This window comes from Hibiscus syriacus, unplaced genomic scaffold (assembly GCF_006381635.1).
Source record: "Hibiscus syriacus cultivar Baekdansim isolate YM2019G1 unplaced genomic scaffold, ASM638163v2 tig00112344_pilon, whole genome shotgun sequence".
NCBI classification, from domain to species: domain Eukaryota; kingdom Viridiplantae; phylum Streptophyta; class Magnoliopsida; order Malvales; family Malvaceae; genus Hibiscus; species Hibiscus syriacus.
Genome location: NW_024063307.1, coordinates 280,980 through 296,238, shown reverse-complemented (window position 1 = coordinate 296,238; position 15,259 = coordinate 280,980). Strand labels below are relative to the sequence as shown.

At 35.3% G+C, this 15,259-nt stretch overlaps 1 protein-coding gene and 3 pseudogenes across 1 annotated transcript; 2 read left to right on the top strand and 2 right to left on the bottom strand.

The window, feature by feature from the left end:
* The first annotated feature begins 1,085 nt into the window (after window positions 1-1,085).
* On the top strand, window positions 1,086-7,848 carry LOC120178214 (annotated as a pseudogene).
* On the bottom strand, window positions 6,429-14,819 carry LOC120178252 (annotated as a pseudogene).
* LOC120178253 lies at window positions 11,307-12,038 on the bottom strand (annotated as a pseudogene).
* LOC120178254 (zinc finger SWIM domain-containing protein 7-like) lies at window positions 12,598-13,419 on the top strand. Its single transcript, XM_039184168.1, has 5 exons — window positions 12,598-12,693; window positions 12,774-12,795; window positions 12,870-12,975; window positions 13,077-13,184; window positions 13,271-13,419. The coding sequence occupies exons 1-5, from the start codon at window positions 12,633-12,635 to the stop codon at window positions 13,370-13,372; spliced, it is 399 nt and encodes a 132-aa protein (XP_039040099.1). The 5' UTR covers window positions 12,598-12,632; the 3' UTR covers window positions 13,373-13,419.
* Window positions 14,820-15,259: the final 440 nt, after the last annotated feature.

Sequence of the window (15,259 nt, the reverse complement as noted above, 5' to 3'; positions counted from 1 at the left end):
AGATAATGACAAAATTACCCCGCTCATTTGGCGTCTTATCATTCTTTTTTGATTATTTTATCCTCTAACGTTTTATTTTAGAGCAAAATGTCACATGATTGTATGAAAATCGTTAGTTAACTAACAGTCAACGCTTCCTATTGATGTGACAGGTCTACATGTAATGCCACATCATCAAAAAATTAGTTTTAAATTATTTTTAAATATATTTTCATATGTATATATATATATATATATATATATATAATTATTCTAAATTTTTTTTATTGATGTGGCATCACATATGAACATACTACGTCAATGAGAAACATTGTTCGTTAGTCAAATAATGATTTTCATCCAATTAAGGGGCATTTTGCGGTAACATGCTCCAACAAAAGGACATGGAGCAAAGTAATCATTTGTGCAATTGTTGGGAGAATTTGTTATTATATCTTAATAAATTAAAATAAATTCAGATCAAATTCACATATAATAAGATAAAAGTACTTGAATTTGAAGCAAGTATCAACCAAACTACTTTAGTGATAAGAGATTTGTTATTATCATTTGAGATCTCATGTTCGAGCATTAAATGTGTCAGGGGTATGAACTTTCATTATTGAATGATTTAGAGTTTTCAAACAGATATTATCTTATATTAATACCAGATTTATTTTCAAACAAATACTAATTTTCATTGACTAAATTATTAAAGATATATATATTATTCGACCTTTTATGGGTTCGAATCTTATAATTTATCTTAGAAATATAATATCTTTATTTAATACAATATATAAAATCTTTCATTGACGAGGGTTTCATGATAGAAGGGACAACAGCGATAAATGTCATTTCAATCTCGAGATTTGATAAGAATGACGAAAAAAATATGGTGTGAGAAACACTCGGGAGAATACACTGTCCGAAGCCACCGTATCAAGGTGGCTAATTCAAGATTACATACTCCTTAAGAGCCCACCGAGACGAAGTGGCTCCCTCCCCCACCAAACACAATAAAGGTAAACTTCAATGCTATCTACGAACAAGCCGAGAACAAGTCCTGGTCAGGAGTGATAATTGAGAACAGCAAAGGACTAGATATGGGAGCATGCAGAAGACTTACACGATGTATTCCAACGACGTTTGCAGCTGAAGCAGTAGCCGCAAACCACGCCCTTCAGGTGGCAGTAGACCTAGGGTTCAGTAGGATCATTCTAGAAGGGGACTCCAGAAACGTAACTTCGAAACTAGCATATGCAGAACCAGATCACTCAGAGATAAGTGCAATAATAAGCAAAGCACCGAGCAAGGCAACTAGTTGCATGCTGAGTACAGACACATCCCTCTAGGCAGAGACAGAGCGGCGCACATATTGACCTTAGATCGGAGTCTGGGAGGAGAACATGTCTTTTGGGTGGAGGAAATTTCAGATAAAGCAGCAAGACAAGCAGTTGCTGACAGACCATGGCTAGACCCATCATGAGCACGAGCCAGAGAATGAGAATTAGCGCAAAAGATCTATATTGTTAAGTTTCTTTCTTCGCGAAGATTTCATAGAACCACTTAGAAGAAGACGAAGAAGAAAGTAACCGGATAAAGAACTTAGATTTCATTTATATTTAGTTTTGTGTTTACAGGTTTTGTTTTATGTGAAGTATTAATGAAATCCGGCGGTTATATTCGTTCAATGAACAAAATCTTATATTCGTTTAATTAAATAAACTGAGATGGACAAAGAGTTTATTCATTTATTTATGTTCGTGAATGTTCGATAATTCGTTTGTTTATATTCGTTCATTTATATTTAGTCTATTCTCCAAAACTCATTTAAAATATTAAGAACTCATAAATTTTAACCTTAAATTTATTAATATTTTAAAATTTCATTAATTTTAAACCCAATTAAAAAAATACCTAAATCAAGTAAAGAAAATATAAACCCTAAAATTATTTAGAAAGAAAAAATTCTTCTAAAATATAAACCTGAATAATTTTATGTTTGTTCGTTTACGTTCATCCATTTGTTTCGTTTATCACTTTAACAAACGAACACATACAATCCTTAATGAACAACATTGATAAAAAAAATCCGTTCATTTAATTGTTCATATTCATCATTTGTTTGACTAAAAATAAACGATATTCGATAATCATAAACCTAGTTCCTTGAAATTCCCAAGGTAATGTTGCTACCTTGGTATTCCTCTAATTACCAGAAAGCTTTCCATTAAGATTGTGATCAGCTGATCGATACTATTAAATCCAAACTTAATCTGTGGTCTGGAAAAATGTTGAGCTTTGCTGGTCGTCTGGAGCGAATTCGAGCAGTCCTATTTAGCGTTTCCAATTATTGGTGTAGGCAGCTCTTGTTCCCTCAAGCTGTTATCAATAAAATCGACCAAGTATGCTCCTGATTCTTCTGGAAAGGAAGTGACAAGGTTGCTACAGGTGCGCGAGTTAGTTGGGAAAAGATTTGTTAACTTAAATCCGAGGGTGGTCTAGGATTGAAAACTTGAAACTTTGGAACAAAGCTTGCATAATCAAACTTATCAAGAACATCCTAGCAGATGAGGGATCGTTATGGGTTGGGTGGATCAAAAGTAACGTATTAGGAGAAAGATTTTTGGCACATTGAAGGAAGCCCCAATTTCAGCTGGAGCTTCAATATGATTCTAAAGCTTCGGTCCGAAGCTTGCCCTGCTATCACGAATCAACTATCACCATCAAACATATTTGGCTGGAAATTAGATTGAATGGAGACAAAGTAAAATGACATCCTTTGATTTGGTACCCTTATCATATTCCGAAACATAGTATTATAGCATGGATGACTATTCTTGATCGACGACCCGGGATCGACTTTTGCGGATGGGGATTACCTTGGGGAATTGTGTGCTTTGCAACGAATGATGGAAACTCGGTCTCACCTATTCGTTGATTGTCCATTGGCTGCTAATTTATGGGACTCAATATTGCTTCATAATGGGTTAAAGAAACCATTTTCAACCTGGGAAGACTATCACATGGCAAGCAATAACTGGAAAGACAAATCTCTTCTCTCAACCATTTTAAAGATTGCTTGGTGTGCCAAAATCTATGTACTATGGGAGGAACGCAATAGACTAATTTTCGAGGATGTACAAGGACTGCTGACGACCTTTTTGCTTGTTAAAAGATTCTGTTTCTACCAAACTGAGGGGGTTAATATTAATATGTCTGATAGTATCAATATATTTCTATGTAATTCTTGGGGTATGATTAACCGATCTTTTATCTTGTAAGTATGGTGTACATATGATTTTTGTGATCAGTTATTTTTTATAGCAGTTATTGATTCGTTGGGTAATAAAATGAATTATCAAAAAAAAAATAAGTAATACATAAGTAAATAACTACTTGACGTATAAAATAATACCAAATATAAATACACTGAAATACACGAAATACCAAGTTTATTTATAGTCATTCTGCCCTTATAGAAGGAAATTTTAAGTCTTGCTTCCCAAAAAAAAAATGAAAAAAACGTGTTAAAATTTAAGTTGACAATCTTTTCTATTAATACTTTCAACAATAGATTTTGATCAAATAATTTTTTAAAAACGAAAAAAATAAAAAAAATTAAGACTAAAAAATTAAAAAAATTAAGACTTTTTTTTTTAAAAAAATAAGAATAATAAGGATGTAATTAAAATATTCAAAAAATGAAATGGATTAAATTAATTTTTTGAAAACTTCAATGGATCAAATTATACTTTTCTAAAATTTTAAAAGGGTTCCATTAGTACATGTCTATGTGCATTGTCCGTACAGAAATGATATTAAATTACTTATCATTTGAACCAACAAGTAGATAATTACTTTTTTTATTTTCATATATTCTCAATTCTCCTAAATATAGAATTAACAATTAGACTATCGATGATATACAATTTATATGTGAAGAATTACCTAAAAAAATAAATTTAACAATATTTATTTAATAAATTGGTTAAAGTTATCCATTCAAATTTATGTGTACCAACAATCAATAACCTAAAAATATTATACAACAAATTAACAAAAATTAGCAAATCAAATTTATATATTTACTAAGAATCGAACATGATTCATGATGGATCTAAAAAATTTTTAAGGTGCACGCATATATTAGCAATACGAAACTTTTATATGTGGGTAGGTACAATAAAATTTTAAGTGCACGTGGACAAACACAATATCTTATGTTAGGACAAACTTCTAAAATTTTAGGAGATGATAAAATTATAAAATTATCTGTCCAGCTCAGTTGGTAGAGCGCAAGGCTCTTAACCTTGTGGTCGTGGAATCGAGTCCCACGGTGGGCAATTCATAATTCAGAGTCTCTCACAGAAGCTGCTCTAAACATGACGTTGAGAATCCTACTATCTTACTTCCCCCTTACCAAAATAAAAAAATATTTAAAACAGTACTAATTTAAAATTTTCAGAAGGACTATTGTCCCACCTGTCTTTCTGGTCCATCTCTGGACAATCAATGGAACAAATTATTAATTGAAAGAAATTAAAATTACATCCGTCGTAAACATGACTTACTATTATATTTAAATTAAATATAAATTTAGCACGAATCAATGATCTTGTTGATAAAAGATTGTTGTTATTCTTATCTCGAGTTCGAACATTATGAATATGAGGAGTACGAACGTTTAATGTCAATGATTATGAGTCATCTTTAAAAGATACTACGTTGTACTTACCCTATATTAATAAAAAAAATTAATATAAGTTTGATCACAATTTGTAAAAAATAAGATCCAAATTGACAACACAACTTCAACTTTACCAGTTTTATCAAGGTCTGGCTGACCTAGATTTCCAACTTCCATAAAGGTTAGGGATGAGATAAGTGATTAGACCATGACAGAGAAATCTTAAAATACAAAGAAAGTTTAACAAGGAAAACGAAATGAAAGCTAAAAGTAGGGGGGGGGGGGGGAAGGAAACTCAACGCGTAGAGTAAAGCAGTATTGTTATCTCGGTCATGGTCATCTTCCTCATCACGCGGCATCTTCTTTCTTTCCGCCATTCTCTTGTATATATTTACAAGCCATTCATTATCCAACCCCAAAAAACCCACAGCAACAACAAAAGGGAAGGTAAAACAAAACCCCAAAAGTGAACAGACCCTGAAAGACTCTATATCTACAACCAAACAGAAAAACCAAAGAAACCAAACAACCAAAACGAATAATCAAACAAGGAAACCACCAAGGAAGGGTCGTTAAATGCATATTAACGAAGGGATTTGAAGAGAAAAAAGAATTCGGAGAAAGAAAGGGAAAAAAAAGGTACGAAAACGATGACGATGGTGTTACATCGCTGGCTCGGCCGCTGGAGCGTTGCTTTGGGTGAGGGCCGGAGGGGATGGTCTTATGTGGCATACTGACCTTCAACCACACGCCTCCGGTGATTACTCCATCGCCGTGGTTCAAGCGAAAAAGCCTTGAAGATCAAAGCCAGGTGTTTACATCCCCTTTTGGTACTACGTTGGTGTTTATGATGGTCACGGTGGACCCGAGGCTTCTAGATTTGTCAACAAGCATCTCTTTCCTTTCTTCACAGTAATTATTCTATGCCCTTTCAACACTTTTTTTCTTCGTTTTTCTGTCTTCTTTGGATTATTGGAAATGGGTTCTCTTCATCTTTGTTTTCTTGCCTTTGCGTGTACATTCCCCCCCCCCCTTTTGTTTTGATTTGTTGTTACATGTGCATAGAATGATTGTGTAGGTATTGTAATATTGGATAAATACGTTTTTAATCACTTAACTGTTCTCAAATTTCCGTTTTGGTCACTTGATTATTTATTCTTCTTCTAAATCATATTTAAACTTAGGATTGGTTACAACCATTGAAAAAAAAATTAAAAATAATCAAGTGATGACATGATATTTTTTTTTCAATGTGATAATTCCGTTTTGGTCAATGTGATAATTTTTATATTTTTTTTTCAATGATGACATGATATTGCACAACGAACCAAAATGTAAGTTTAGGCATGGTTTTGAAAAAAATTAGTAACTAAAACAGAACAGCGAGAATAGTTGGATGATTAAATATGTAGTTTACCCTTAACGTTATCATGTTTGGACAAAGAGGCGTTTATGGTAAGCCTATTTCTTTCATACTGAGATTATTGCAGGATGTGTTTGTCGATTCATGTTATTTGGACCAGCTTACAAGTGACTATTATTATGCATTTGATGTTGGAATTTGGACATCAACATGTTTATGGGAAGCATAGTATGTTATTCTCTTACTTTCTTAATTCTTACCCTTAATTTATTTGTCTTAATTGCAGAATTTGCTACAGAGCAAGGGGGGTTATCTGCTGACGTGATAAAGAAGGCATTCAATGCCACGGAAGAGGAATTCTTGCATTTGGTGAAGCGATCGTTGCCTGTGAGGCCTCAAATCGCTTCGGTCGGATCATGCTGTCTAGTTGGTGCGATATCGAACGATGTGTTGTACGTCGCGAATCTCGGGACTCCAGAGCAGTCTCGGCATGAGAGGTTCGGAAGATAAGAAGAACAAGGTGGTATCAGAGAGGCTGTCGACGGATCACAATGTCGGAGTCGAAGAAGTCAGGAAGGAGGTCGAAGCACTTCATCCGGACGATTCTCACATAGTGGTGTACACTCGTGGAGTTTGGAGGATTAAAGGCATAATCCAGGTACAAAAAACAAATCTAATGGCAGCTCAATTATAATAGTTTAGGTTAAGCTCATGTTTCGATTCGCATGCACGTATTTCTTTCCAGGCATTGCTTGTATGCCTCGTATAGTTTGCATGCATCGAGTTGGGGAATTGCAGGCCCTTGAACCATAATGCTGAGCTTATGCAACTACATGTAGTCTTTTCTGTCTCATTTTCGGGGTTTTCATTTCGGTTCAAGTTTCGATTTTCGGTGTTTCTCGTGTTTCTGTCAGGTGTCAAGGTCCATTGGTGATGTTTACTTGAAGAAGCCTGATTTTTATAGGGATCCGATCTTCCAACAATTAGGAAACCCTGTTCCGCTTAAAGACCTGTTATTACAGCCGAACCCTCCATCCTCATTAGGAAGCTTAAGCCGCAAGACCTATTTCTGATCTTTGCATCGGATGGCCTATGGGAGCAGTTGAGTGACGAAACCGCTGTCGACATCGTTTTCAGAAACCCCAGAGCCGTGAGTATCCGCGTTCGTCTTATCGATTAATGAAGCGAGTACTATTGATCTATAGCATGTTGGTATTGATTTTTCAACTTGCTTGAATTACTTGCAGGGTATCGCGAAGAGATTGGTAAGGGCTGCGCTTCAAGAAGTCGCGAAGAAAGAGAGAGAGATGATACGGAGATATAAAGAAGATCGAAAAGGGGATAAGACGCCACTTCCATGACGACATAACCGTGATCGTTATTTATCTCGATCAACACCGAGGCTCTTCGAATAATGCGGTTAAACACAATGCCATGGTGTGCACGACGGCACCGGTCAATATCTATTCCTACAATGCAGATGGAGATGAAGAAGGGTTACTTAAAACACTTTCTTGAACACAGTAGGAAGTTATAAGGTTTAGAACACCACCTTTTCTTGCAAGTTTGGTCATCATCAAATGAATAGGTGGGATTGGTCACTTAAGTGCTGGGCCTATAGGAGGAATCCGACAGAAGCCGACGACTATACGGGTTTCCGAGGGAAGTTCTACCGGCTCCGATCATCGTTTAATCTTATCCGTTGATTCTCGACGTTTAATCTTCTTTAAGCTGATATGAATGCATCCCACAGAAATGAAAGGCAAACAAAACAACATTGTTTTATTATTTGAATCCCATAATGGTCATTGTTTATATTACATCTCGCTTTAAACCCATTACTTTCTAGTGTAAAGTTTGTCTCTGGTCTAATTAGGAATTTCATCCCCATATCTTATGAAAATTGAGAAGTCAATCTCTCTATGTTAATTTTTTAGGATTTGGTCCACATATTTATGAAAATTGAGAAATTAATTTAATTTGGTAATATCGTTGAACTTTAGTGTTAAATCATTATGACGAGAATTATTAAATTGACAGCATATATACAAAGTAATAGAAAATTAGCATTTATATACAACAATTAAATTATATTTACCAATAATTGAGCTAATTAATCAATTTTCAAAATTACAAAGAAAGGTTGAGATTGGTGTCAAATCAAAACAGAAGGATGTTGGAATAAAATTTGTGAGACAGCTTCCTTAAACTGGACGACATGGGAATTTTGGCAACTACCATTAGCCATTTAACCTAACTTGTTAGTCAAACTAACCAACCAAACTGATAAGGCCGCAATTGGTTGATTCTATGTTTAACTTTAGACGATGTATCGTTTTTTGTAATCAGACTTTCAATTATTTTATTATGACATTAAATTTTGATTTTTAACTTTTGTTATAAGAGTATAAGAGTATTAGCACATCTAACTTTTAGATAAATTTTCATTGATTTTGAGTGAATTTCGATATCAAATTTGTTGTAAATAACAACCGACAACAAGCGACAATTGGCTAGCCGCAATGACAAGAAAAGTTTAATGTGTAAAGTTATTGAGAAAATTAAGTGTATCTTTAAATTCAACGCCTAAAGATATCATTTGTACGCATCATTGTATCGACAAAAGTTATATCTACTTTAAACCGAACGATTTAATTTTATTTTCGATATAAAAAAACTTGCTTTAACAACTATTTAATAATTTGTAATATTATGTATCTGGTTTTTAATAAATAAAAAATTATAATAGAATATAGACATAATACATTAATATCTTTACTATTTAACTAAATGATTGTTTAGTCTTTATTCTTTTTTTTTAAACATTTTGTCACTAACGTTTATTTTGGGATAAAGATTCCTACCATGGATTGAAAATCGTTAATTAATTACATAGCATCATATGCTGATGTGACAGTGCCACTTGTATATAAACTGACGTGGCATAATACATGTCACCTATGCCTGTTAGTAGAAAATTAATTGTTTTTAATGATTATTAGTATTTAATTAATAATTGCGATCATTCAATATATGCGACGTGGCATCATATTATTGGTTTAAAACCAATGAATGAACAAATCAAAGAAAAGATTGTTGGGAAATCGAATCAGTCGGTTGCACACCGCGATCTTATTATTGGGTGATTCTGTTTCAAACCAATATTTCCGCGATAGTAAACTTGAATGTCATCGTGACTCGTGACAATGATATAGCGACGGTTGTACCGCTATCCGGCCGCTATTTAAATCCCTATTATCTACTGGTTCCTTTGTGACATGTGACGAAACACCGCTCCCTTTTGCTATTCCGGTCGGGTCATCGACGAAGATGGCTCAAAAGGTCGTTTAAAAACATCGGCGTACCTTCTCAAACCGACCCAAGACGACGACAGTGAACATCTTGCTCTGCTGTTGCATAGACGTCGGCTTCCATTAACGGCAAAACATAAATTTAATCAAGATGGTGTAAATCCTATCATTATGGTTCAGTCAGCCGATGAATGTTTGGTGAAGGAACTCATCAAACCTTTCCACCGTTTAACACCAAGCCTTGCTTGGAGGTATGATTTTGGTTACGTGATAACTAGACATTTAATCAGAAATTATGAGATGGCTTGTGGTTATTGTCCCAGGACACAAGTTCGATTCCCCCAGCGCTTTCTATCTTTGATTTGTTAATTCCTTGATTTTAAACCAATAATTTGAGGCATCATATGAATAACCACAATTATTTAATTAAATAATAATAATCATAAAGAATAATCAATTTTTTTGCTGGCGTAGAATAAGACGACTTATCATTATATCATGTAAATGGCATCATTACATCAACGTGTGATGCTATGTAGATTTGTTATGTTATCTGAAGGCATCGATAGTTAGTTGAATAATAGTTTTTATTTACGAATAAGTTCTTTTCTTCATAAAAAAAATTCAGAATTAAAATATTTAAAAAAAGAGACCATGTACGCAGATTTATCATGTCATCTCAAGGTATCGATCATTAGTTGATGAATAGTTTTCATCGACTAAAAAATCTATCTTAAAATGAAACATTAAGAATTAGGGTAAATTACACGCTTACTCACTGGATTTTACTTTCTCTCCTATTTCACTCACCATACTTTCAATTTTTCAATTTACTTACTGAACTTTAGACATTAAATTTTTTATCACTAGACCGTTTACTCAGTAATAATTATATAACGTGGAATTATTTAATATTAAAAGAGCCACTTTCCTCTAACCCCAACCCATGCTTTATCACAACCTAAAAAAATGACAGGAAACATCAGCTCCTCCTTTGGAAGGAAAAACCTTGAGAGCCTTTATTTTTCTTGTTACGAATCTACCATTTTCGAATACTGAGAGAAACCCATTTTTAACAAGCTCTCAAGCTAAGCAAAACCAACAACAACAACAAAATCTTATTCCCGTGTGTAATGGGATAAGGGGAAGTAGGGTAGTAGGCTGTCCCTAACGTCAGGGTTGAGAGCAGTTTTCATGGAACACCTCCGGCATTCAGCAAATTAAAGATAAAGATAAAATGCAATGCATGTATAAATAAATAAATAAATGCATAGTTGAACAATCTTTATATGCAGTCCTCATATGCACGTCAATAATAGGAAGTAATCCTTGTAAATAAATCCCTGCATTAAAATATCTGCATATAAACAGAAACATAAGACCCAACTAAATTTAAAAAGAGTAAACCTGAAGAGAATGATACACAATAGTCAACGGTAGCAAGCTACGAGAAGGAATAAAGTCTAATGGGTTAAAAACCTAAACTAAAACAATACTACTCCATTACCCTAATTCTAAGCCTTCATAAATTCTAATGACATAAACATATATAAAGTATAAGTCATGAAAATCATTACAAAGATATTAAAAAGGAGACAGGGACTCGCACTACTCGACTACTCAAGTTAAGCAAAGATCCCTAAAAAAAACACAAAAAAATGGATACTCCACCGAGAAGAAAAAGTGGCCTCAACCTCCCTGTCGGGATGAACGAAACTTCAGCATCACCTTCTTCTTCCTTTCGCTCGATATCGATATCTTCGCCTAGGATGATATTTTGACTTCACCATCGTCGTCGTTGAAATCATCTATATGTAGCGATCGGTTTATTCCGTGTAGATTTTCTTCGATGTTACACCTCTTTGGGTTGATGGATAAGGAGTCGCCTGCTAAAGAATGAGGAAGTGAAGCTTATTCCAGGATTTTGAAATCTGAACTTTTCAGTGAACAAATTGCTTTATTCTCAATCATACAAACACCACTTGAAGAAATTCATTAATGGATTCAAGATAACTTAGAAAACGTTTTCACAATCCATGCTAGCAACATGAAATGAAACCGGAGAGGAGACAACCAAATGACATCAACTAACAACGACCCTAGTCTTAGAACCTTGCACTTTATTCTGCTCGAGATTGACCGGCTCGAGAATAGAGGATGATGCCAACAATGAGTCCATACAGAGCCAAAGCCTCTGCAAAAATGAGAATAAGAATCATTCCAACAAAAAACTTTGGTTATTGGGCGTTGGCCCCAACACCAGCATGGCCAACGATTCCAATAGCCATGCCGACAGAGAGACCAGCGAGACAACTAGCTAGACCAGAGGAAAGATGAACATATCCATCGAATAGGTAGTAAGATTTGGCCTTTTGGTTAATCCCGGTGCTTATAATAACCTCAATAATCAACACGTAAATACCTAAAACCCAGCCATAACGACGGAGACAATCGATTTCAGCATCAACTCCGGCCCCATCACCCCTATCGACACCACTCCGACACCGCTTTTTGTCGTCCCGTACGTTGCTCCCATATAGGAGAACACGAGGGCAGCAGCGGCTCCGAGGAAGCCAAAGAAAGAAGCAGTTTCGTTGCCGCTGAATGTGGACGCCATCTTAGTTTCTCAAAAGTTTCAACCGACGATTTGAAGAGATTTGAGGAACTTTGATTAGTGCATTTCTTCAACAATCAATCAATAAGCTCGGTGGTTGAATGAGAGAGAAAGGGAAGGAAATGGGTTTAGAGGAGAAAAGAATAGGGGAAAGAGAAAAGCTTAAAAACTAATTTAATTTAATTATTTTTTTTATCTGGAATTTGATAGTTAAAAAATAATTTAGTTTATCCACGCCATAACGTCTTTAGATAATTAACGACGGAGTGACTAAAAAATTCAATGTATAAAGTTCAGTAAGTAAATTGAAAAATTAAAAGTATGATGAGAAATAGAGAGATGATAAAATTATTGAGTAAGCGTGTAATTTACCCTAAGAATTAAAATGTTAAGAAAAACTAAAATGATCTTTTAATAGAAAATGAAGTGTTTTAATGTATTATGCTTTCTTAGAATATATTCATTCAAACTACTTTTTTAAAAAAAAAAAACTTTTTTCTGTCAATTTCATTTTTATAGAAATTATAAGATTTTATTTTATTTATTTCATATAAATTATGATTTGATTTATAAAAAATCTACACGCACAAAAAAGGGTTTCTGTTCGTATGACCATCGTCAAAGTTGGATGTTTTGCCGCTTCTGTTTTATCTTCTCGGACCCAAGAAAACAATGAGTGCAAGCCATTTGGTTGCCGAATCCGTGTGGAAAACAATTGAGTCAACTCAATCAGGTCTGCTTTTTCCTTCAACTTTTCATTTTAATCTCAAACTTTAGCTATCTTCTGATGCATTTCATTCTCAAATTGGCCAGTAAACGAGGAGCAGCTATCAATGTAAGCAATACCCATTTCCCCTAAATCTTCAACTTCTTTGGGTTTTCTTTTATTAATTTTTCTTTCCACTGTAGCTTGCATTTCTTGTTTGGTAAAAACTTTGAGAGAGCAATCAGGATAATGGATCAAAGGGGAGTGAAGAAAATCTCTGGTGAACCCAGTGATCGTTCTATCTTTCAGGTTCATTCTTAAATATGCAAACTTTCCCGGATAATTTTGACAACTTTCCTGGAAAATTTTCTGAAACGGTGTTTGTTTTCCCTCGTCCCTTGCTGGACTAGGTTGTTGGAGAATCTAGAAGAAAGGAGGAGTATTTATGTTTTGCTGAAAACTATTGTGCTTGTTATTCATTCTTTTATGATATAATTAACAGAGGAGAACAGCTTTGTGTAAGATTCTTTTACATATTTTCCATTATTTGGATTTACTAGGTTCTTCTTTTTGATTATTTTTCTTTTGTCTTGTTGTTGGATAGTGTAAGCATCAATTGGCTGCAAGGCTTGCTGGATCATTGGGAGCTTGTGTTGAAGTTAAAGTGTCCGATGAACAGCTAGCAGTATTGCTTTCAGAACTCTAAAAATCTTTGTAATGGAAGAAAATGGTGGAAAAAATGAACAAATATTGTGAGTTCTCATCTTATTAATCCATGAATCGAAGGATGTTTTCGAGTTCCTAAACCCGACGAAACCGTGCTCTTTGCTCTTATTCATACTATCCAACAATGACTTCCCGGAAAGCACCGAATCAGCAAACTGCCATGCTCCAGCGTCGTTCAATTTCGTCGGCAAAACTGTTGTCTCTCACGATCTCGTCTCACACCGGACCCTTGTCTTTCATCATCTCTGCCAGGCTCAGCTTCTCGTCTGTTTCTTGGAATTCGTAATGTTCAATACCGAACTGATTTGCCAACACTTTCCACAAGTCCTTCCACTTGAACACATCTCCATTGCTGCAATTAAAGGCTTCGTTCTTCGCGAGTCGGTTCATTGTTGCCCGTATCTGATGTTCTGCAATCAAATCCGCATCGGATGCATCCCAATACCCATCCCACGCTGGACGGTTACCTGGGAATCTCAACGGCTTGCCTTCGTTCTTACATATCGCCGCATAAACGCATAAGCTATGGACTATATTCATCGAACTAAATGGAGAAAACCCGAAAACCAGACCCGGCCTATGAACTGACCATGTCAATCAATCCTTTCCCTTAACTTCTTCAAATAAAACATCCTCAAGCGTATAACAGAAATTCAACAACTTGAGTCTGGGAAGACCCTCACGAAAAGGAGGATCATGGGGCTGAACCTGAACCTTGCCTTATGAATCAGACGGACAGGTATAATGTCGACGGCCGGTTTGCAAGCATATATGTTTCAACTTCGGGACATTCGGGATTACAGCTTTCAACACGTTGCGTAACATAGTGCCGTTGACAACGCAGTTCTCAGCCTCACTCGATTTCTTGTTCGACGCCACATAAAAAATGTGGGTGACATCATTGAGCTTCGATAGTTTATCTCGTGTTTCTTTTTCATTTAAGATGTTGCATTGCATGTAATCAACAGGTAAATCAGCCCAATCAGGGCGGGGACTACGGGCGTCGTCATAGACCTTCCACGGTCCGCCCGGAGTATCAGAGAAAGAAAGAATCTCAGCGAGGCTGTTGCCAACAATGCCCGTAATGCCGATTACAAGCGCAACACTCTTGAATCGATGGTTCATCACGCTCTTCCGTTCTTTTCTGCAAAATGGAAGAAGGGTTGATTGAATATAAGGCAATAGATTTGATCATGAGCTGAAAAGAAAAGAAGAAAAAAGAATCTGATTGAATTTTACCTTGGCAGCACCGATAACTCCTGCCCACCACCAACACATTGTATTGTCTTTAAGCTTTAGATTTGCAGTTATGTAAGAATGCTGAAATCTGGTATCTGAAACTCTGCCTGCTTTGTAATTTGTTTCTATATTCATCTTTGATAAAGTGACGCGTGGGGATTTATAAACAAAATAACCGACCTTATCCACTTGTTTATTCAGAAGGAAAATAGAATATGGGATATTGATGAATCAAGAATGCAACAATCTTTACATAATTTAATGGAGACACAGAATTGGTCTTTTTTTCAACCTATTCTTAAAAGATTAGGCCTTAGCCAGCTTGAAACCTCATCGGCATATGATCATGCCGACGTGGAAAACGGAGCTCACTGATAAATGATAAATTATTTGATGATCTTAGCTCACCACATCATTCGTAGTCCTAACCAATAACATTTATCCATGTCATTTTTTTTAAGGTGAATCTTCACATCTTTCCTACATATAAAGAATTATGGTTGTCATCCACTTGGACCATGGATGACGTGGTGAGCCGGATTCATAAAATAATTTCTCGTGAGAAACATCCTTATCTACCAACTCATCCTTCTAATCCTCTTATGCTTTCTGTAAATATAGAATATTG